Consider the following 23,157-nt stretch of genomic DNA (forward strand, 5'->3'; position numbering starts at 1 on the left):
GTACCAAAGTTTCTTTAACCAGTCATCTCTTCTCAGGCACTCAGGTTTTTTCCAGATTCTAGCGATTGTAAAGAGTGCTGCAATGAACAAACAAGTGCAGATGTCACTTCGACTATACTTTTTTTGCCTCTCAGGGATATATTCCCAGGAGTAGTATTGCTGGGTCAAATGGGAGCTCAATTTCTAATTTTTTGAGAATCTTCTATACTGTTTGAGAACTGACACTCTTAAGAGACCCTGCCTCTTCCTCCTTCTCATCAGACATGGAAACAAAAAAAGGCCTTTTTTTTAACAATGGATCACATCGCCCACTGCTTTCATGTCTGAAGTATCATTTCAGTCATCTCTGTATGTGCATCAGAGCCATCAGCTTGACCGTATAAAATTCATCTCTCCCCATGAATAAATAACATACTTATGCCTCTATTTATTTATATACATAAAAAACATTTTAAGTGGTGATTAGTATGAGAAGGAAAGGAACAACTGGATAGTGATAACGATTGAACGATTTTAGAACAGACTTTGGCCATTGATTTGGAATCCTGGTGATAAAAGGGAAACAAAGATGCAAAAATCTGAGACCAACAGGGGAAGCTCTCTAGTGGGTAGGAGCAGTTGCAGCCAGAGAGAAGTTGGGTGTGTGACTGTTCCAGGAGAGAGTGGGAGAGTGGGGCTTCCCACAGCTGGCAAGGGGGTGCACTGCTTCTAATAACACTGAGAAACTTGGGCATGGTTTGAACATGGAGCAATGGGGGATGTGATCTCTGCTTTAAAATGGGGGAATTCTGTGAAAAATGAGGAAAAAGATAAAAGTAGAGATGATCGAGGAGCTTAAGTGGAGAGATGCACAAGAACCCATCTGCTTGGCCATCTGTTAATGTGCAGTTGAGAAAGCAACAGATGAAAACAATTATAAATGTACTTAAGCAATTCCATGTTTAAGTGGCTTTGGAAAAGTCGAATGGGGCCTCTTCATCAGAATTGCCTCGTCTTGTGGTCCAAGAGAGGTGTGAACTCCTGTCCAGGGTATTTGAGGACTTAATGGGAAGCAGGGGGGTGTAGACTGTTTTATTTTCACTTACACTAAGTTGAATGTAGAATTTTCAAACCTTGGATCAGCCCTAAGTGTACAAGGATAATATGTAAATAACTCCCTATGAGATGTTCAAAAACATCACTTATTGCTAAGTAAAATTATTCACTATTCTTGGATGACATGAAATCTCAGAAATACTTGTTGTTAAATGTCTCTCACATAAGGGAAGTGCTTTGTCCATATCATTAGCATGAAACTCTTGTGTAGACAGAATGGCTCTGCCATGGAGATGAACCCAGAGTAGAGGTTGCTGTGGCATAGGGCAGGGTTTATTCGAAAGGAAGCCTCTGGGTGACCACTGTGATGGCTAGGGACTCCTGTCATGGTAGCATGGTGTTCACTCCCCCATGTTTTATTCTTACAGTTGATCATCTCACAGTCATAGGTGCTGCTTCAGCTACAACAGCAGCTGTGGCTAAGCAGAAGTCTTTTGCATGCCAACATGCAAGGTCTTGCTGCTTGTACTTTAACTTTAAAATATATCAAGAAATAGGATGAATAAGTATGGTAAAGTGCAGGTGGATAAGTATGGTAAAGTGAAGGTGGTGCTATCAAAGAATTTTCAACAGTAGAGTTCTCTCAGATTTTCTGTAGATCCTTAAATCTGTTATAAAATTTGAGAGTGAAAAGCTAGGAGCTTAATAGGTCCTGATCATGCAACTCTTGGTTCAATAGAAATTGTTTTTAGATTTATAATAGAGAGAGCAGATCATTAGAATTTTGCATGGAGTTCGGCACACTTTTGTCTAATCTTACTATACTCCTCAAATAAAACCAAATTTTTTGAGTAAATTGCTTAAACACTTAACCTAAATGTATATCTTAATGATTCTTAAACTAAAAAATGTCCTTCCTTCCTTCCTTCATTCATTCCTTGTTTCCTCCCTTCCTGTCTTCCTCTTTCCCTCCCTTCCTTTCTCTCCCCTTTTGTTCTTTCTTTTTTTCTCTATTTTTGTTTGTTTGTGGCTCAAGCCTTCCTTTGCTCAGGGCTTACTTCTGGCTCTGTGCTCAGAGATCGCTCCTCACTTGACTTGACTTGGGAGACCATATTTAATGCAGGAATTGAACCTGGGTTTGCCTCATATAAAACAACTGCCTTACCCACTGTACTATCTCTCTGGCCTCTTAAGTGTTATATTTGATAAACATTTTACAGAAGTAACCATGTTAGATATCCAATGTCTGAGTAGTTCATCTGCTTATCTGAACATGCCCAGCTGAAATAATGGGCACCTAAAAAAGCCTCTGACACCTGCTGCCTGCACATCCTACTATAAAACCATCACATTCATCACTAGCTAAATTTAACCCAAAAAAAGTGAAAAAGTTTCATACTTACTCAATGTTCAGAAATCCTCAAAGAGATTAGTGGAAGTTTTACCATGTCTGTATTGCATTACAGAAAATTTAGAGAAGCAATTCAAGTTCACATAATGGACAGATACTTTTCCTGGATTCGTTCTTCAAACTCTAGCAATTTTCATTTTAGTTTTCAATCTAGTTAATTTGTGATTTTTTTCACTTTTTAAATATTTTTATTGTTTTCAATCACACTGAAATCTTTGTTGCTTTAGATCCATTGTCTGAAGTGTTTGGTATAAGGATGGAATGAAGATAAAACTGTGTTTTGTCAAGAAACTAAGGCCAAGTCATCTCATAATCAACACAGCTTTCACTTAAATGTTCCTTTCAGTTGTATGACAGATGAAGCATCTTTATAAATGTTTATTTTGATATTTTAATAGTTAACCCTGGGACAGAATTTAAATGAACTTCTCACAAACTGAATCAAATAATAGTGGGTTAACTTCTTTCATATTTTCAAGAATAGATATGCTGTATAGTTGGTGTTTTGTGATATTTTCCTATTGCTGCATGAAAATAAATGATAAATGACATTCTGCACAAAGCTTTTTCTTTCCCTAATATTTTTCAGGATAGGTTTTTCAGAACAGAGTTGTCATGATTTAGGATTTAAGCTCTTTTGTTTTACACAAGTTATCTAACTGCTTTCCAAAACACTTTGTTTATATTTAATGTTTATATTAATAATATGTAATGTTGCTATTATTTTCCAAATATAGAATCTTTTCCTTGTGTATAAAAATAAGTCATACTAATAATAAACAGTGAAGAGTTTTGTTGTTTCATGTTAAGCATTCCTCAAATAAACACTTTAAGGCTCACAGTAGAACATTTGAATACATGAATAAAAACAAACTCAAGAAAAGGTGAATTTATTTTTTTAATTTTGGGCTCACACCCATGTGCTCAGGGCTTACCCCAGTTCTGCACTCAGGAATCACTCCCAAAAGTGCTCAGGCACTGTGTGTGGAATCCAACCGAGGTCAGCCACATGCAAAGCAATTCCCCTACCTGCTCTACTCCCCCTCTGACCCCTCAAGTAAAGTTTTTTAAATATTTTTTCTGTAATTTACCAAGTTAAACTCAACTGGAACATTGTTTCTTTTTTCCCTTGACAGAATTTATTCTCTATTCATTTATTATTAATAAAAATTGGAGAGTGGGCAGCTTAGCTGAGAGAAACTAAGCTTTTATCTTTGATCACTTAAAATTAAAGCAACTGTTTTGTTTTTATCAATGAATACTGGATAAAATCTTTTAAAATTTGCTCCAATACCCAGTTTTAGTCTGTTCATCTAGTGGACATGAAGGGCGTCACCGATACCTGTGCATACCTAAGAGACAGGGTCTGTAGTAAAAGAAAGAGCCTTTGTTCCATAGAGTTCCACCCAAAAGGCACGCCTTACTGTCAAAATCCTGCACAAACATTGGTGGCATCTTTAAAGACCTTGGAATTGGGAAATCATCTGGCTGCATCTCTGTGCATTGCAGCCAACTGTGTACAACAGTTCCAATTTTGAGACTGAATAGAAGCAGCCCGTACTCCATATGTGAGCAGATAGGAGATGTCAGGTTGACCCCAGTTATCACTGGAAAAATTACAGACTCATTCTGCCCCAAAGCCAGTAAACAGAAGCTCCATCTGGGCAATGGTCAGTTCCCATGTAAGAGTCCTCTTCACCCCCAGATAGGGCCACAGAATGGAGAAGAGGGAAACCCCCATGGAGGAAAGAGTGTGAAGATTGCTTCACATTTAATGTTGGTGTAAATGCCTCGGGGTGATTATGTGGCATCTAAGCTTGTACTGAAATGCAAGGGCAGATGGTCAAATGAGGTGAAATCCCACCAAAGAGAACAAAGAAGACTATAAAATAGAAGAGCAATTTCAGAAGTTCCCAAAGAAGGTGCCCGTTTTTTTTATGTTAAGCCACTGACTGCTGATTGCACCCATACCTTTGCAGAATGGAAAGACTGGCCAGTTCTGAATTTCACCCCCAAAGCCAGAGGCCATTATTTCCTCAGTCTTAGGATAATTTTGGTTCAAAGTAGAGTTCCTTAATGAGCTTCCTGCTTCAAAAGCCCAAAATCTCTTTGTTTGGCTATGCTTGCCTAAACATGCCTTTCAAAGAGCTGGGTTTGTAAATATGACTTTATTATGATCCTTACTTTTAAGTATAGGCTACCAGGTGTATTTCCATAGTCTGTCTCCTTGTTTTAAATGCTCTCTTGTATTAATTTTGATATGTTGAATAAAACATTAGAGAGCTAAATTTGTGAAATGTGTGTACTGGCAGGCAAGGTAAAGCAGTCACATGCGCCATGTGATGCAAGCACAGACAATGCTTAAATATTTAAGACAAAACTCAAATAAAGTTAAATATTTTTGTATCGTATCACTTGTTTTTGTAACTTTTGATTAGAATTGCATCAATAGTTGATGAAAGTTAGCTGAAACTTTTTTTACTTTACTTGGCCTTTCAGATGATTTGTTTTTTTTCCCCTTTGTTCCAGTTTGCCAAGGCACAAGTAACAAGCTGACCCAGTTGGGAACTTTTGAAGACCACTTCCTGAGTCTCCAAAGGATGTTCAACAACTGTGAAGTGGTCCTTGGGAATTTGGAAATCACCTATATGCAAAGGAATTATGACCTTTCCTTCTTAAAGGTTAGTTCAATTAATTTGATTGTTCTACCCAAGTATAATAGAACTAAATAAAAGGTGATATAGGATTGTCATATTTCAATGACACAGATTTGCTTTTTCAGCTATTGTAATTCTTATGGAGCTGCAAATGGGAATTTATGAGAAGTTCACTTCACTAGTCAGTATCAACGTATAGCTATAGAAGAATATCAAAGAGAAACAGATCAAGATTCCACCATCATCCAACACTGAAATTACTTAATCTTTTACCTGTTATCAGGACTTGCTGGCTACACTGTCTCTTTTCGTTTCTGTTTTAAAAATGTTTATTTAAAGAACCACAATTTATAGTACAGTTATTTAGGTATATAATATTTATAGGTATATAATATCCATTCCCACTGCCAGTGTCAACTCCTCCTCTCCAGTGATCCCAGTCCCCCACCCCCACCCCTACCTCACCTGCCCCCTGACAGGCGCATTGCAAAGACTGGTGAGTGCAGTGTTCTTCCAGTGCCACACCATACAGTCACCCAAAGGAGAAGACCTGAATATAAAGTCCTGAGCCTGGGAAATAGCTTACATGTAGAGCACTTGCTTTACATGTGTGAAAACTTGGGTAAGAGTCCCCAGTACCACCAAGAATACAAAACAAAAACAACCCCCCCCTCTCTCTATATATATATATATATATATATATATATATATATAGTCTGGAGCAATAGCACAGCAGTAGGGCACGCCTTGCACGCGGCCAGCCTGACTGACCTGGATTTGATTCCTCCACCCCTCTCGCAGAGCCTGGCAAGCTACCAAGAGTATCTCACCTACACGGCAAAGCCTAGCAAGCTACCTGTGATGTATTCGATATGCCAAACATAGCAACAACAAGTCTCACAATGCAGACGTTATTGGGCCCACTTGAGCAAATTGACGAACAACAGGAGTACAGTGCTATTACAGTACAGTGCTATACCATATATATATATATATATATATATAGAGAGAGAGAGAGAGAGAGAGAGAACTTTTTTCCATAAATAAATATGAGGAAAATGTTCTGCTATGTGGAATTTGCCTATTTTTTGCCTATTTATTTAATTTAAATTTTATTTAAATTACCACCGTGGTTGATTTTCAGCTTGAAGAATTTGAAAACCATAATACAAACCTCCTGAATATTTTACAGTGGTCTCTGATTGGTGAGTAGGAAGGAGCCAGCTCAGAAGCTCTGGAAGTAGTCAGAATTTTGATTTCAGAGAACCTTTTTCAGACGTTTCTTTTAGTCTTCCTTCCTTCCTCTTTTCTTCAAAAAAGAAAGCACATAAGACCTATACAGAATAAACTAATAAAATATTTTACCTTAATCTTACTATTCTAAACTGTAGCACAGTCCACTGTCCTCCTGTTGTTCATCGATTTGCTTGAGTAGGCATCAGTAACATTTCCATTGTGAGACTTGTTGTTACTGTGTTTGGCATATCAAATACACCAAGGGGAGCTTGCCAGGCTCTGCTGTGTGGGCGGGATACACTTGGTAGCTTGCCAGGCTTGCTGAAAGGGACAGAGGAATCGAACCGGGGTCAGCTGCGTGCAAGGCAAATGCCCTACCCGCTGTGCTATTGCTCCAGCCCTTGGAGCTGGAGCAATAGCACTATTCTAAACACCAAGTAAAATTCAGATCATAGCATTTCTAAATAAAACACCTCATTGTGCACTGCTGCCTAACGTGCAAGAGGCAGACGTGCTAGGAGTGTTGTGAATCCTTACCCTTCAAATTTCTCCTACTCTTATCTGTGTGCTTCTCATCCACTCATGTACACAGCTTGGGAGGCGCACTGGACAGTCAGACACACTGTAGGAAATGATCAGATTCATGTTTTGTTTCTCAGACAATCCAGGAAGTGGCTGGCTATGTGCTCATTGCACTCAACACTGTGGAGAGGATCCCCTTGGAGAACCTGAAGATCATCAGGGGGAATGTGCTATATGAACAGACCCACGCCCTGTCGGTCTTGTCCAACTACTATGGAGGCAACAAGACTGGGCTGAGGGAGCTGCCTCTTCGAAACCTCCAGGGTAAGGGCAGGCAAAGCCTCGCGAGTACTTGAAACCAGGGCCTGTGTGTGGTAAAGCATCAGTTAATACCACTCAGACTTTGTTTCTTAAATGCTCACATGTCATGTGCAGCTGTGTGTAAGATGCAGCGATAGAATTATGGAATAGATGGTAGAGCAGAGGACAAGAGGGGAAGATTGGGCCAATACCAGTTCACTTAGACTCTTGGGACACTACCAGAGTTTGAAGAAACCACAGAGGTGCTGGAAAGACTGTCACTAGGCTCTGCCCAGTGTGATTATGCCTCTCCCTTTATTATCTGAGCCTTAGGAAGAAGGGGCAAGATTAACAATCCCTTATAGAAAGTCTCTGAAGGAATCCTGTAGGATGCTGAGTTAGAGATGGGAAATGTGCTTAAAGCAGGAACTCGAATTCCTGTTAGTAGCTCGTGGGGGTCTAGTGAAAGAAAAAGAAAATGATAGAAGTGGCTGGACTTTGAATTTTGAAGATAAAGAAAATTTTTGCATGTTTTTCCCTAGAACTCTTTCAGCTGAGGTGCCAAATGTACTGAGCTGATGATGTCACTGAGTGCCTACAGCCTTCCTTCCAATAGGAGTCTGCATTTTAGAGAGAAAGAGGGAGTGGAAGCAACTGTCCTCAGACCCCACAAGAGTGGAAAATGCCAACTAGTGTCACCAAGTATCTGCCCCCACACCTGCTCCTTGTGTGTTATTCTGGTTGGGTGTGGCAATGAAAAGAGCAGAAGAGAGATAGGGAAGCGCTTGCCTGAGCACAGCTGTGATGGTCGACACCCTGATTGAACCCCTAGCACCACATGTAGGTGACTGAGCGCCACCTGTGATCAGGAATACCCTGAGTTCAGTGGGATGCTCCCCCACCAAAAATCTCCCACCCCCGTTTCACTGCCAATAGCGAGAGCATGGCTCTGTGTCTCTGTTAATACTAGTTTGTGTCCCCTGGACACACTCACAAGTAACCTGCTCACAACCTGTCTCACCTCACCCTGTCACCTCACATGGTACCAGGCAGATCATAAGCATCCAGAGCCGGTCCTGGACCCATTGTTGACCAGCCCCTAGGATATTTTTCGCATATATTTTCTCATCTTCAAAACTAGGGTTGGGGCCAGTGTAGTAGAGAAGGCACTTGCCTTGCAGTGTAGTAGATAAGGCACTTGCCTTGCATGCGGCTGACCTGGGTTCAATTCTTTGCATCCCATATGGTCCCCCAAGTACCCCCAGGAAAGGACAAACCAATGTAGGATAACACCCCCAGGAGTGATTTCTGAGTGCAAAGACAGGAGTAAGTCCTGAGCATCGCCAGGTGTGACCCAGACACAAAACCAAGGAAACTGTGGGTGACAGTAGGAACACCCTCTGTAGGGATGCCACAAAAACAAATGAAAAACAAACACTGTCCTCCCGTTGTTCATCGATTTGCTTGAGCAGGCCCAGTAATGTCTCCATTTTTGAGACTTGTTGTTACTTTGTTTGGCATATAGAATACATCACGGGGAGCTTGCCAGGCTTTGCCGTGCGAGCGAGAGTTACTCTCAGTAGTTTGCCAGGCTCTCTGAGAGGAGCGAAGGAATCAAACCCGGCTCCACCGGGCTGGCTGCACACAAGGCAGTCGTCCTACCACTGTGCTATGGCTCCAGCCCGGGGATGCTACAAGATTAAGTAAATGAGATAAAGTTCTTAGGGACTGATTTTCCTATTAGCATAATTTCTAGTGCCAGTATTGGGATTGTATAAATTCAACTTGCTTGCCATTATTACATAAATATTAAATGTTGACCATTTGATATTAATTAAATAAATTAAATATTGTGATTAATAATTAACCTATTGTCTTCACAAAGGGATATCTTTAAAAGCAGGAAAGCCCTTACCTTTAAAAGTAACAGTACCATAAAAAGTAAAGATAAAAAATAAAGTAATAGTTGTCTTAATTTCTTTTGTGGGTTTAACATCAGCCCCCCCCAACACACACATATTTCTGCCACAACCCTACTTGTTTTCCTGTTGCTAATTTTGAGTGCTCTGTAAGAAAACCCCTGATTCCTCCTCATATTATATTTCTGGGCACCCAGGCCTATTGTCCACATTGTTATAACCCTGAAACCCATTTTCTCCATTCCAGTTCTGACATCTCATCAGAGTTTTAGCGGCCTGAACCTAGCTCCTTCCCAAGTAAACATTTTCCCTTGCTTTTCCTGCTGTGCTTCACAAGTTGGCCCATTCTAACCTTCTCACTTGCTCCCCATAATTCTCTGCCATTCTCTGAAGAAATTTCCCTGAGCCTTTGCACCTGTTCCTCCTCTGTCTTTGCACTTGTCTTCTGTCCTCAGGAGGCTTGAAGTGCCCTCCCCCCTGCAACAGCACTGTGAACAAATGCCATCCCTCCCACAGCCTCAGAAATCTTCCCTAAGGACTGGCCTTTCCGGGGCTGGAGTGATAGCACAGTGGGTAGGGCCTTGCATGCAGCCGACCCTGAGCACTACCAGGGGTAATTCCTGAGTAGTGCAGAGCCAAGAGTAACCCCTGTGCATCGCCGAGTGTGACCCCAAAAAAAGCAAAAAAAAAAAAAAGAACTGGCCTTCCCATTGTGCCTTTGCCGTCCATCCTCACCTGTGGGGTGCAGTTGTCATTGATGCCGCTGTGCTGACACCAGGTAGTCATTGGATCATCTCCAGCATCAACCAAGGTTAAAAGCACAAACCAGCCAATATATAGCCTGTGTTGTTCTATGCGACGGTCTGCCAGTGATGCGTTAATTCACTGTGAGAATCAAAAGAGATGATTTTTTTTTTCTTGCAGCCTCTCACTATCCATTATAGTATTTTGTACCTCTAAGTCACTGGGTCAAGGTTATGTGTAAAGTGACTACTGTGGCACTCTCTGTTTAGGTTGACATTTTTGTATCACCTGTACTACATACCCAGCCTCCTGGAACCATCGACTTAGCATATCCCATGTGTCACACTTCCTACTGTGCCCCAACTGAGCCTTGTGTCCTTCCTCCCTGCATTTTTGCGTTTGCTCATTCTCCAAAGATTCAGTTCACAGGAAGTTCTAATTCCTTTGTAGCACTGTCATTGGTTTCATTTTCACCTGCCACCACTAAAAATCTAAGGGACTTTATCATTTTTCAGAGCATAGAATGTAAATAAATATACACATGTGTCAAGAGAGTGCTGAGAGGCCAAGGCTCACTCACTCTGCTTCTTTTCTTGTCTAGAAATTCTGCAGGGCACTGTGAGATTCAGCAACAACCCTGCCTTGTGCAACGTGCATTCTATCCAGTGGCGGGACATTGTTGATGACAACTTCCTGAGCAACATGTCATTGGACTTTCAGAACCAGCTGGGTAATTGTAAGTACTCTTCAGTGTCCCTCTCACCCAATGCCTGTGTGGGCCATGCTACCAGGATGAGGTGGGTGAAATCAGAGAAGGAAGGGAAATTGTAAAACAATATTCATCCAAACAAAAATGAGTAGTATACAACATATCTGACCCCAAAAGTAAATTGTGTGTGTATGTGTGTGTGTGTGTGTGTGTGTGTGTGGTGGTGGTGGTGGTGGTGGTGGTGATGGTGGTGGTGGTTCTCACCTTGAGACAAGATAGTTGAGTTCCACTGTGGCCATCGAGAAACACTCTCAGTCATGGCTCAGGCTTCTCCATCCTACCTGCGCAGACTAGACAAATTTAATGTGCTTCCGGCTTACTCTTGAACTTTAGGGGGCACCCGGCTTCCAGCACCCTCACTAGACCAGACTGCCCCTCCTGTGATGAGCTGGATCCCCATACAGAGGAAACCTTGGCAAAACTGGGCATGGTTTGTCCAGTTTCCTCCAGTGCCGTGACCTGTCTCCAAAACGACATGGGAAAGCAGTCTCATGAGGGAAAGCTGCAGGGCCCCTGCAGCTCTGTCTGGGAAGACTCAGAGACACCTGTTTTTAATGAGCAAGTTCCACTCAGCTGTCCCTTCCTGAGCTCCCTGGTTCTTAGGTCCCTGAAAGTAAGAAGCCATTGCCATCTTCAGCTCCTCTCCGTACGCAGCTCAGTGTCATAAATAGATTCACTTTGTTGTGCAACTATTGCCGGAAGTTTTCGTCATCCCAACCTGAAATTCTTTCTTACTCATTAAACAGTCACTTCCTGCTCTCCTGCGCAGCCCCTGGCAACCACTGTCTGCTTTCTGCCTCTGTGAATTTGACTTCTCTAGGGGCCTCATGAGTACTCATACAACGATTATCCTCTGGGACTGACTTTTTTCTCACATATGTGCATAATATATACAGGACAAATGGGAACAAGCCCCAATACATTAAACGCCCATAAGGAACTGATATTTCAAGCAAATAAAGAAAAATTAGGATTCAACAGTTGTTCTGGAATAACTTAACTGCTTCATCGTAAATATCAAGGTGACAAAAGTTAAAGGATTTTTTTAAGGAATTAACTATAGGGGCAGAGAGATAGTACAGAGAATAGGGTGCTTCCCTTGCCCACAGCTGACGTGGGTTCAATTACAGCACTTCATTTAGCCCCAAGCACCACCAGGAGTGACAGTGCAGAGCCAGGAGTAACCTTGAGCACAGCTGTGTGTGGTATGAAGGAAAAAAAATCAATGGAATTAGCTGGTTATGTTGGAAATCATAAAATCACCCTGCCCTTCCACCTATAGTTTTTTTTTTCAATAGTAGTTCCCTCACACTGCCACTTGGTAAAAGGTAAAAGGTAAAGGCCCTCCCGTTGATCGTCGATTTGCTCGAGCGGGCCCAGTAACGTCTCCATTGGAGACTTTGTTGTTACTGTGTCTGGCATATCGAATACTCTCGGTAGCTTGCCGGGCTCTCCGAGAGGGGCGGAGGAATCGAACTTGGGTCGGCCATGTTGGCCGCTTGTAAGGCGAACGCCCTACCCACTGTGCTATCGCTCCAGCCCCTGCCACTTGGCACATACCTTTTTTCTTCTAAAAGAGAAATCACCCCCTCAAAGGGTTTTTCAGATCAGTCAAGTCTTCTGGAACTTGTCTCATTTAACTTATCACCTAAATATAAAAAAGCAGGCTTAAGAGTAGTAGTGTATCATTTCTTAAGCAGGGGTCATGTGGGTCCTCGCTATGGCCCCAGGATTTTCCAGTGGGTTGACAGGCAGAAATCATGCAATGGAGGGGCTGCAGTGTGGGACTGGTGAGCCAGAGGATGAGACACAGAGGGCTGGGGGCAGGAGAGCCAAGGAAGAAGGCAAGGTCAGAGGCAGCAGCTAGAAAAAGGTAAGAAACACTGTTTTAACAGGCACTTTAAATACAGGATGCAGAAAAATTACTAGTGCATCCCAATGTTATATTATTGTTGCTGTCATTGAAATTAAAGGCTAGAATTGGATGTTTATTTGTTTTATTTTTCCCACTTTATTTAAACACTGTGTTTTACAAAGTTGTTTATGAAGATTTGTTACAGGCGTCCAATATTCCAACCCCAACCCCACCATCTTTGTCATCTTCCCTCCTCCATTGATCTCCATCTTTTCAGTCACCTCAATCCTGCCCCTTAGCAGGTTCACAGTATTTATTTTATATAGCTTGTTATCACTAAGTGGCTAACAGAATGATTAAAATATATTTCCTTAGAAGAAAATTTGTGAAAATTGTTGTATCTCCTCATGGGGACATAATTCCTGATGGTTTACTAAGCTGTTGTTGCAAGCTAAGCTTTCTGAGGTAATGTTTTTGCTAGTCAAGATTGGTTGGCTTCTCCATTATATCCCATCTAATCAGGTGTGCTATTACTGAGATGTCAGTGTTGTAGAGTTTGGAGATGTCACTCCAGAAAACCCAGAATATTTAACTGAGCAGTTCAGCCAGGGTGATGGCAGTGACTTTGGGGTAAGAATGTAGCTGCCAGGGCTTCTGTAAGTATGGGAAGTGGGGGTAGGTTGTCCCCTGACTCCAAGAAGGCCTGGAGTTTTCAGCGAAAAAACCCCTATGCACATGAAGTTTTCAACAGATTAGGTTCTCTGTGGTACTCAGTTGGATTTCACTTAAAAGGAAATTAAAATAAATCTATTACCCAGTTCATACATACTGTGAATTCCAAACACATATGTCTAAAAAAAAATTGTTGAGTATAAGTGTAAGTGCTAGAAGATGCAAAGATAAATATTTATAGTATCAAAATTAAAAAGTCATGATTAGGAAGCACAAAATATGAAAATAATCAATAACCAATGAGAAAATATTGTATAATATCTGATTGCCTTGTAAAGGGTTAATATCCTTTCAAATATAACAAAAATAAGGTTCAGAGTGATAGTATAGTAAGTAGGGTTTTGCCTTGTACATGGCCAGCCTAGGGTTTTGTTTTGTTTTGTTTTTGTTTTTGTTTTTGTTTTGCTTTTTGTGTCACACCCTGCCACGCACAGGAGTTGCTCCTGGCTCTGCACTCAGGAATTACTCCTGGTGGTGCTTGGGAGACCATATGGGATGCTGGGAATCAAAACCGGGTCGGCCACGTGCAAGGCAAATACCCCACCCGCTGTGCTATTGCTCCAGACTCTCGGCCAGCCTAGGTTTGATCCCCATCATCCTATATGATTCCCAAGCACTCCCCAGGAGTAATTCCTGAATTCAACGCCAGGAATAACCTTTTAGCATCACCAGATGGAACCCCAAAGCAAAATAAAATGAAAAATGTCTTTAACTCTCTAAGAAAAGGTGACCCTTCCAATTGAAAAAAAAAGGGGGGGGGGCAAAGTACTTAGGTTCCACCATCTCCCTCACACCCTAAGCGATGACTGAAAAAAAGGTAAAATGTTATTTCATACTGTAGTAAAGGGCAAAAATAAAGTAACATCATTTTGCTTTTTCCAGAGAGATGAGTTCCTACCACAGAGGCTATAGGCGTATGGGAGTGGGGGGATAGGGACGAGGAAAGGGGATAAAAAAATTGGAAAATATGAGGAAATATAGGATTAAAAAAATTAAAATAACACGATATTACTATACAGACAAAGCCATTTTTAACATTTCTATACTTTACTGCTTCTTCTTTATTTCCTGTTTCCTTTCTACTCACTTCTTTCCTTGGGATAATTGTAAACTTTATCAGGCTTATTTCTTAGTGTTCTGGTTCAACTATCATTTGAACCAGAAATCGTTATCTCTTTCATTTGGTATCTATGTTTTCGCAGAGATTTAAGTTATTTCTAACTGGGGGAGTCTTTGCGGGCCTAACAACTCTTTTTTGTTTATTGTATGTTTGCAATGTCTTTTAAACAAATCTGATAGTTACCCTTTTTTCTGTCGACAAATACGTCACTTTGGTTTTCAGATTTCTCAATGCTGATAAGCACACAACTCACCAGCATAAAAGCCTCTGTGGCTATAAGTTACAGAGGACTATTTCTAAAACCTTCAAAACTTGATTGCCAGGGTGCAGTTATTTCCAGCAGTGTCTTAGAAATTATATGCTGAGGTTTCAGATAGTTGGCAGTGTGGTACATCTGGGAACCAGACACCTCGCAAAGGGAAGGCACCAGGAACACTTCAGCCCTGGAGCTGCACTGGGACCTGCTTTCTGGCTTGCAGTCTGGAGTTTTTATGTACCAAGACTGTCAAACCACCCCCTCCAGAGGGGCTGACCCACTCAACTCCTGACGACTGCCTAGGAGAAGGAAGTGGTGGCCCCAGTGCCACTGACATGGCAGTGAAGAAGCTAGAACTTCTTCAAGCCTAAGCAAACTTGAAATCTATACCCTTGAGAGTACGTTAAAACCTTGGATTTTTTTCTTTCTTTTTCTCTTTCTTTCTTTCTTTCTCCATTTTCTTTTCTTTTCTTTTTTGCGGGGGGTGGGGTTGGTCAGGTCAGTAATTTCTCTTTGTTTTAATTTCCGCGGTTGGGATGTAAATAAAAGCAGTACATAGTTTAATCACTTTTTCTTTTCAATTGTGTGACAAAGCAAATCTTAGAACAATTTTTACAGCGATGCTCAGTCACACCATTGCTCAGACTGTGAAAAGGCAGCATCAGCTTCCTGACACTTGTTCTCTTTCTCTGTGATGTGACTTGAAATACTACTTTTGATTTTCAGGCCAGAAGTGTGATCCTAGTTGTTCCAATGGAAGCTGCTGGGGTCCTGGGAAGGAGAACTGTCAGAAACGTAAGTCAACAAGCAGAACCCAAGCCTGCCCCGCACTTTCACTTGCACTGGGCTGATTGTTCGTTTTTCCTCTGAAGACCTCAAAGAGCATTAAAGTCAGAGGTTAGCAGTCATGTGAGTGACAGACTGGTTCGTTGGCATAGGCTGTTTGGGGCACTGTTTTAGTGAAAGCCTATTTGGGACAGCTGGCCCCTGGGTCCCGGTCACTCTCTGAACCATGCTTCAACGGGAGACTGTCCAAGTCTCCTTGTTCCTGGCACATCCTCTTTCATCCTCCTCTCTCCTGTTCATTGAGTACCCGCCTCCAAAAAAAACTAATCAATGTTTCATCAAGAGGATTTCCCTGCAGACATCCTCCTGTAGAAGATATATACCAGAGCATCTGGGGACAGATGGCTCTTCATGTTATAAAGTAGATTGACATATTCTACTTCCCAGCAGCTCCTTGCTATGAGGACCAAACCCACAGTTCTAGTACATGTCTCATTATTTAGCAGGTCTAGAAATCTGGACTCAAGCTGATTCCTTCTCCTAAGTGATTAAAGTAAAGAGGGAATAAAGAGGTATACGAGAAGAAAGGTGGTGATCCCATTGTCATACTGTGCGTGTTTGGGGTGTCAGTGAGCCCGAGAGGCACAGAATCATCCTTTAGGTCCATTCTGTGTCCACAGGGGCAGGTGCTGGAGGCTGCAGGGAAGCCGCCTCTTCCCCAGCCCCTGCTCACCACTGTCCCCGTTCCTTTCCAGTGACCAAGGTCATCTGTGCCCAGCAGTGTTCCGGGCGCTGCCGCGGCCGGTCCCCCAGCGACTGCTGCCACAACCAGTGTGCCGCCGGCTGCACGGGGCCCCGTGAAAGCGACTGCCTGGTGAGAGGGCCCAGCCTGATGAACTACTATGGGGTGGAGGCTGTGGGAGAGGGGGCGGAACGCGCCAGCAGCATCTGGGAGATCGATGCGAGTGTGATCCCTGCTGGCCTCAGAACCTTGCCTTGCCTCTCTGCCTTGGTCTCACTGACAGCAGCGGATGACAAGCTCTGGCATGGTCTGTCCATGTCCCTCCACTCCTCCTGCATGGCTCCCCCATCCCATCAGTTGTCCCCGTTTGCATGATTTTCACCTGTGCCTCCCTGGAAATATCCTGAGGGCCCAGTGGGGCCATTCGTGACATATACCCCAGGCCCTGGAATGGTGTGAGAGCTTACTACATGCACCCAATTTGTGTGCCTTTTCACAGGTCATTATTGTGGCTGACAGAGGCTTCACAGTGTTCTTCAGTGTTTCACCCTGAATCCAGGGTGAAACACTGAAGAACACTGTAAAGCCTTACAGTTAAGACTGTACGGGCCCCAAGTGCTTCTACAGACGGGAAAAGGTTGCCCACATGTGCAGAGTTGGGCACAGCTGAGCGCCCCCTGTTTCTGTTTCTGCACCCCAACACTCACAGCGTCCCATTATTCTAGCCGCTGCTCATCTAAACCTCATTGTGGTAGTATCTTTGATTCTACTTGGGGGTGGTGCCTCAGGCATGAGCCCCTGGGAGCCCCTGAGAGACCCAAATTGGGCATGCTGAGTTCTGGAGTCAGGGCCTTGCAGCACACAGGTTGCCAGGCAAACAGTCCCATGAGGTAGACTCGAAAAGACTCTGGTTTCCAGAAGAAAAAGGATTTAGGGTCCAAGACCTGGAGACCCCCAAGGGATCTCGTGCAGCCTGAAGCCTTCGATCTAGGGCACATCCTTAGCTGCTTGGATCCTTCTGGGGTGATGCATTCCTCACCAACTTTCTTGGTGGCTTGAAAATAAATTCCAAAATGTGTCCTCAAGTGTTCTTTACCAGGGAAAGCCCGTAGAAATTGAGTTTGGTAACAGGTTTCCTTCACAGATGCTACCCTGATGTGTGAATACCTTCATCATTTTGTGATTTAATAAAGAGATGTATTACCCCTCAGCCTATGCTGGAAATAACCATGACTGGGACAGTGTATGTCAGAAGCTGTTGCTTCTAAGCGAGCGGTCTCCCCCACACCTTCAAAAGTTCTTGACTAGATTTTCCTGCTCCTGGAGAGCACCCGGGACAGCAGTTGTCGTGAAGTGTCAGAGCAGCGTCAGCGCAATGCTGTCTGTGCTCAGCTGAATCTTCCTGTGTCCCTGTGTCAGGCCTGCCGCAGGTTCCGGGATGAAGCCACATGCAAGGACACCTGCCCACAGCTCATGCTCTACAACCCCACCACATACCAGATGGATGTCAACCCAGAGGGGAAGTACAGCTTTGGTGCCACCTGTGTGAAGAAATGCCCCCGTGAGTCCCCCTTGGGAAGCCCCTTCCTCTGTCAGGCTTCCATTTCTGGTTTTGCCCCCCACCCCTACTGGATGCTGTGATCCCTCTTGCCTTGGGTCCCCTCTGGTTCACCTCCTCACAGCCTCCTCATCGAGCACTAGAAGAGGGCAATGTGCCCATTAGTTTTGTATGTGCCCACAGTGACTGCCGCCATGCCCGGGACAGGCTGCAGCTGCAGCTGTCTGAAGGGTCTTATAGGGCAAAGACCCCAGTTTCTGGGCCCTCTTACTGTTTAGCTCTTATACCATGGGAACATGTAGGTGTGATTAGCATGTGCTGAAGGACTGAGCTTTGTCAGTAGTTAACATTGTGGCAAAGTGACCCTTTGGGAACACTGTGGGTGTTGGGGGCCACAGGAGGTAAGGAGTTGTTTGGTTCTGTTTTAATCATTTGGCCTTGGGTTTTGCTTATTGTGTTTTCATTCTGTTGGAGGCTCTGGCATTTAGGAATATGATGACATGGCTTATTTTCTCATCTGGTTTTTAATTATTATTATTTTTATTAAATTACCATGAGATAGAGTTACAAAATTTCATGTTTGAGTTTCAGTCATACAATGATTGGCCACCCATCCCTCCACCAGTGCACATTCCCCATCACCAATCTCCCCAGTATACCCCCCTTTCCAGCCCTCTTCCTGCCTCTCTGGTAGACAATTTCCCCCATACTCTCTCTCTACTTTGGGGCATTATGGTTTGCAATACAGATGCTGAGAGGTTATCACATTTGGTCCTTTGCCTACTTTCAGCACACATCTCCCATCCCAAATGATTCTTCCATCATTGACTTAGTGATCCCATCTCTATTCCAGCTGTCTTCTCCCCTCACTCATGAGGCAGGCTTCCAACTATGGGGCAATATTCCTGGCCCTTGTCTCTACTGTCCTTGGGGATCAGTCTCACATTATGTTATTTTATATTCCACAAATGAGTGCAGTCATTCCATGTCTGTCCCTCTTTTTCTGACTCATTTCATTTAGCATGATCCTCTCCATGTCTATCTACTTATAAGCAAATTTTATGACTTCATCTGACTGGTGGAAGAATTGTCTGATTTAAGAGCTTTAGGAATAAACCTTGATATGTAGGAGGAGGGTTTAACTTAAACAAATCAAAAACATCATGGGGGAGGGGGAGTTTTCCCTACCAGACCTATGATATGAGCATTTCTATATTCTATACAGGAAAGAAAACAATAATAATAACATAATAAGTCATCTAATAATTAGATAGTAAATGATAATATGAAGAAAAATTTGCCACAATTATGACACAAATGGGCTGGAGCGGTAGCACAGCAGGTAGAACGTTTGCCTTGCAAGTGGCCAACATGGCCGATCCAAGTTCGATTCCTCTGCCCTCTCGGAGAGCCTGGCAAGCTACCAAGAATATCTCATCTGCACAGCAAAGCCTGGCAAGCTACCTGTGATGTATTCAATATGCCAAATACAGTAACAATTGTCACAATGAAGAAGTTACTGGGCCCGCTCAAGCAAATTGATGAACAACGGGAGGACAATGACAGTGACAGTGATGACACAGCAAATATAATCTTTAAGAGAGAATTTTATAAATAGAGCTAAGGAATCTATAGAAAGCTCTCAGCATCTTAAAACAGAAAAGCAGAAGAGTCACGGAAGAAAAATGACACATGTCCAGTACATATCTTTGATATTTCACTTGGAGAGGTCAAAGAGGGATACATGGAGCTGCCATAAAATATGCTCTCTGCATTAAAATCAGGTAAACTAGGCCATTCTTGAGAGAGACTGAGATGTGACCTGGGCATCAGAATGGATGCTGAACCATTTGGTTTTCGCCACCAGCAAAGTGGAGAGGGAGATGCTGACCAAGAGGATGGAGGCAAGACGGCGGCTGCAGGCACTGAACAGCACCTTTAGAAGAGCGCTCTGTGTCTCGCTTGGGTTTAGGTTCGGGTCCCTTCCAGGGGTGCCTGGGGGAGTGGGCAGTGCTGGGGATCGCACCCGGGTAGCCCAGTAGATTCACATGCTTATGATAAACATTTAAGCTTTAGTCCTAAGTTCTGAAGCTGGAACCTAGGAAGAAAGGACTTCCCAGGAGTTGTTCAACTAAGCGCAGAAACAATGGTGTTTTCTCCTTTTGCATCTGTACCCTGCCCCTGGTGATATGCCCTTATTTCTCCAATTGAGGATCTGGAAAGCTGTCGGAACCCTTGAGCTCAACTCCTTCTCTGTTTTCGACATATCTGCCTTTTGTCCGTGAGATGAATAAAAACCAGAGGATGTGGCCCTTTTCATCAGCCCTTTGTAGGATGACGCAGGGTGTCCACAGGCAACTCAGAACACCTGGGGTCTCTTTCACCACCTTCTTTGTCTCATCCCCAGGGAACTACGTGGTGACGGACCACGGCTCCTGTGTCCGAGCCTGCAGCTCTGACAACTATGAGGTGGAGGAAGATGGCATCCGCAAGTGTAAGAAGTGTGAGGGACCTTGTCGCAAAGGTAGGACACCTCCTGTGAGGAGAACCAGACCCTGCCCAGTCAGAGCTGGTGCCCTTTGTCTCACCGCCCCCGCTCCCATCCTCATCACGCACCACACAATGACAAATGAGGTCTGAGTAAATCTCTCAGGCACAGAAATTTGATTTTTCCTTCATACTGTGTCTTGTTCTTTTTCTTTTTTTTTTTTCATTTTTGGGTCATACCCAGTGATGCACAGGGGTTACTCCTGGCTCTGCACTCAGGAATTACTCCTGGCGGTGCTCGGGAGACCATATGGGATGCTGGGAATCGAACTCGGGATTCGCGTGCAAAGCAAAAGTCCTACCCACTGTGCTATCACTCAAGCCCCTGTGTCTTGTTCTTCAAGGGCAGCTTATTCCTACTTACTCTTTACCTTAGCTTTCAGTTGGAAGATTCCAGATGTCAGAAATGTTGCTAGTACAGTGCTGTAACACCCAGGTAGCTGCCACCTTAATTCTCCAGGTGTTCTTTTTTTTTTTCTTGCTCTTTTGGGTCACACCTGGCGATGCACAGGGATTGCTCCTGGTTCTGCACTCAGGAAGTACTCCTGGTGGTGCTTGGGGGACCATATGGGATGCTGGGGATCAAACCTAGTTTGCCCTCATGCAAAGCAAATGCCCTCCCCGCTGTGTTATTGCTCCAGCCCCTCCAGGTTTACACTGTGCATCAACATAGCAGTTTTCTACAACTCAGTTCAATTCAAACTTGCCCAGCTATCTTTGTATTTTACTGTGAACTTCTTTTTCATCCCAGATCCTCCTCGGTTGGTAATTTCATTAGCTTTCCCTTCATCCTATGGTTTCCCTGTCCCTGTTGTCCTCACGAATCAAAGCTTTTCTCTCAGCCTCTCCCCACTGTGTTTTTTCCTCATGGTTCTATAAACCAATTATTTCCCGTTTCCTCTACCTTTATTGTAAATGAAAATTAGTATTAATTTTAAAGTATAAGTAACATAATCTAAAAAGAAATTGGTATACTGTGAAGTCATTTTATTCTATTCTGTTTATTGTCACCTATACCTGTCATTGTTCTGGTGAGCGAATCACCCTGTAACTTAGCTCCTGTGTCCTTTAGCATGCCTTGTGCCACCAACTCTATCTTCTACTCAGAAGGTGCTACCACACTGCACCTCTGTAAGCCCAGAATTCTAGAAACCACTGCAGACAGTTCATGTGGATCTTCCTCATTCTGCTTTTGCAGTGACAGCCCTCCCCATGCAGCTGCCCGGATTTATTCTAGCACCTCTGGACAGTCTTTCTTTGTTCCCACTAATCTGCTCCTAGAAGCAACATCTCCATGCATAGCTGCTGAACTTAAGTTTCCACTTCAAATTTCACCTTCCTTATGAAGTCTTCTGATTTCAAGGAAACCACTATCCCTTTGTGTCTGTAGATAGTCTCTGTGCCTCTCACGGGAATAGCCAAGTCCACATTATTGAGTCCTTCAAACCCTTCTAAAAGAGGCTTGTACTGTTATGAACCCCATTTTATAGAGGAATAAATTGAGTTACAGAAAATCTGAAGGCCTTACCCAGACGTACTGATCAGAGGAAAAGAGCCAAGAAAAGTCAGTGTTGGTGGGTGTATGGTCTCTTGGACTTTTGACCAGTTCAGGAAGGTGTGCTGGATCCTGAGAGACAAGTGACCTTGGCTTCCTGACAGAGGAGACATAGGAAGAAGATAGGAAAGGGGAGGGGTAAGCATACCTGGCATCAAGAGAGGAAAAAATAGCTGAGCACTAAGGGATAAGGTTACATCTGCAACTGATGAAAGGATTCATAAGCTCAGAGGTAATTGTATTTTCTTGATTTTGTGTTCAACAGCTGTTTTCATTCTCCTATAAGATTACACACTATTTTTCTACCCTTCCCCAATTTATATCTTTACATTCTGAGCTACAAATGAATTTGAGTTCTTTGAAGTAGGTAATAGGCCATTGCACATGAAGAAAATACCAGAAAAGCAAAGGCTTGATAAATGTCTAATTTAAAGTGCATTCAGGGTGTATAATTATTAGTTTTTATCTCTGAATTAACACTTATAGTAGCAACTATGCCACACCCCATTAAAACAAGAATGAGAGAGAAAATGAATGTCCTCTCACATGCAGAATCTTCCAGACCAGGCTCTGGCAGCATCTGCCCAGACCTTTCTTGCTGAAGTTCTCTAAGGAACATCAGTTCACCCAACCACTGAAGTTTTGGTGAAGTTTTACTCCAACCACTGTGAGTTCAACATGACTTACAGGGCATGGAGATGCATCTGGTGGGTAGCTCATATACAGATTTGAGGTTTCTGTACCATCAACATAAGGATCACCTGAGCAGAATGGTACCCAGGGAGGCCAGCAGGTTAACCAGGCTAGACTGATTGGACTCTCCTGGAGTTCTGAGAAAGGAGCTCAAAGGAGCTTTTCAGTGAGTATACATTAAAGATAAAGTCTGAAGATGAGTACCAGGAATTGCACCATGGATCCAGAAGATATCTAGAAGAAATAAATCAGAGCTAGGGTGGAAATGCATTCGAGATGGAAATTCATGAAGAATTTCAACTTCCAAATTGATCTGAGTGAAAATGGGCATTTAAGATTGCTGTAACAATAAGATACAGAGTGAAGAAGTTTGCTCAAGAAAACAGTAAAAGTAAAGCATTTGAGTTGTGTGGTTATAGTTGCTATTGTATTCCTGGTGATGTACTATCAGACAGCTAAACTATATTTTAGCTTCGTTAAAATATTTTTACGAAGACTTATAATGCCATGAGAAATGTTCATAGCATAATAAGTTAGGACAAAGTACCAACAACATATCTGATATGACATAACCATGGAGGACAGGCAGAAGAAATTTTTCTAAAATATTAAACATGTACAGTGGAATTTCTGTTCATTTGTTTCTTTTTTATGCATTTACATCATCTTCTTGCACATCTTGTTCTTTCACTAAAGGAAAGACGTGCATAACTTCTTTAA

At 43.0% G+C, this 23,157-nt stretch overlaps 1 protein-coding gene across 2 annotated transcripts in view; it reads left to right on the forward strand.

Moving 5' to 3' along the window:
- EGFR (epidermal growth factor receptor) overlaps positions 1 to 23,157 on the forward strand; it is a 213,103-nt gene that overhangs the window by 132,299 nt on the left and 57,647 nt on the right. For both annotated transcript variants that reach the window (XM_056137930.1, XM_056137932.1), the window contains exons 2-8: positions 4,976 to 5,127; positions 6,999 to 7,185; positions 10,426 to 10,560; positions 15,283 to 15,351; positions 16,098 to 16,216; positions 17,504 to 17,645; positions 20,050 to 20,166. In XM_056137930.1, the coding sequence (XP_055993905.1) occupies positions 4,976 to 5,127; positions 6,999 to 7,185; positions 10,426 to 10,560; positions 15,283 to 15,351; positions 16,098 to 16,216; positions 17,504 to 17,645; positions 20,050 to 20,166 (921 nt within the window). The remainder of the gene's footprint in view (positions 1 to 4,975; positions 5,128 to 6,998; positions 7,186 to 10,425; positions 10,561 to 15,282; positions 15,352 to 16,097; positions 16,217 to 17,503; positions 17,646 to 20,049; positions 20,167 to 23,157) is intronic.

The sequence above is a fragment of the Sorex fumeus genome, unplaced genomic scaffold (assembly GCF_029834395.1).
Source record: "Sorex fumeus unplaced genomic scaffold, SorFum_2.1 ptg000128l, whole genome shotgun sequence".
NCBI lineage: Eukaryota > Metazoa > Chordata > Mammalia > Eulipotyphla > Soricidae > Sorex > Sorex fumeus.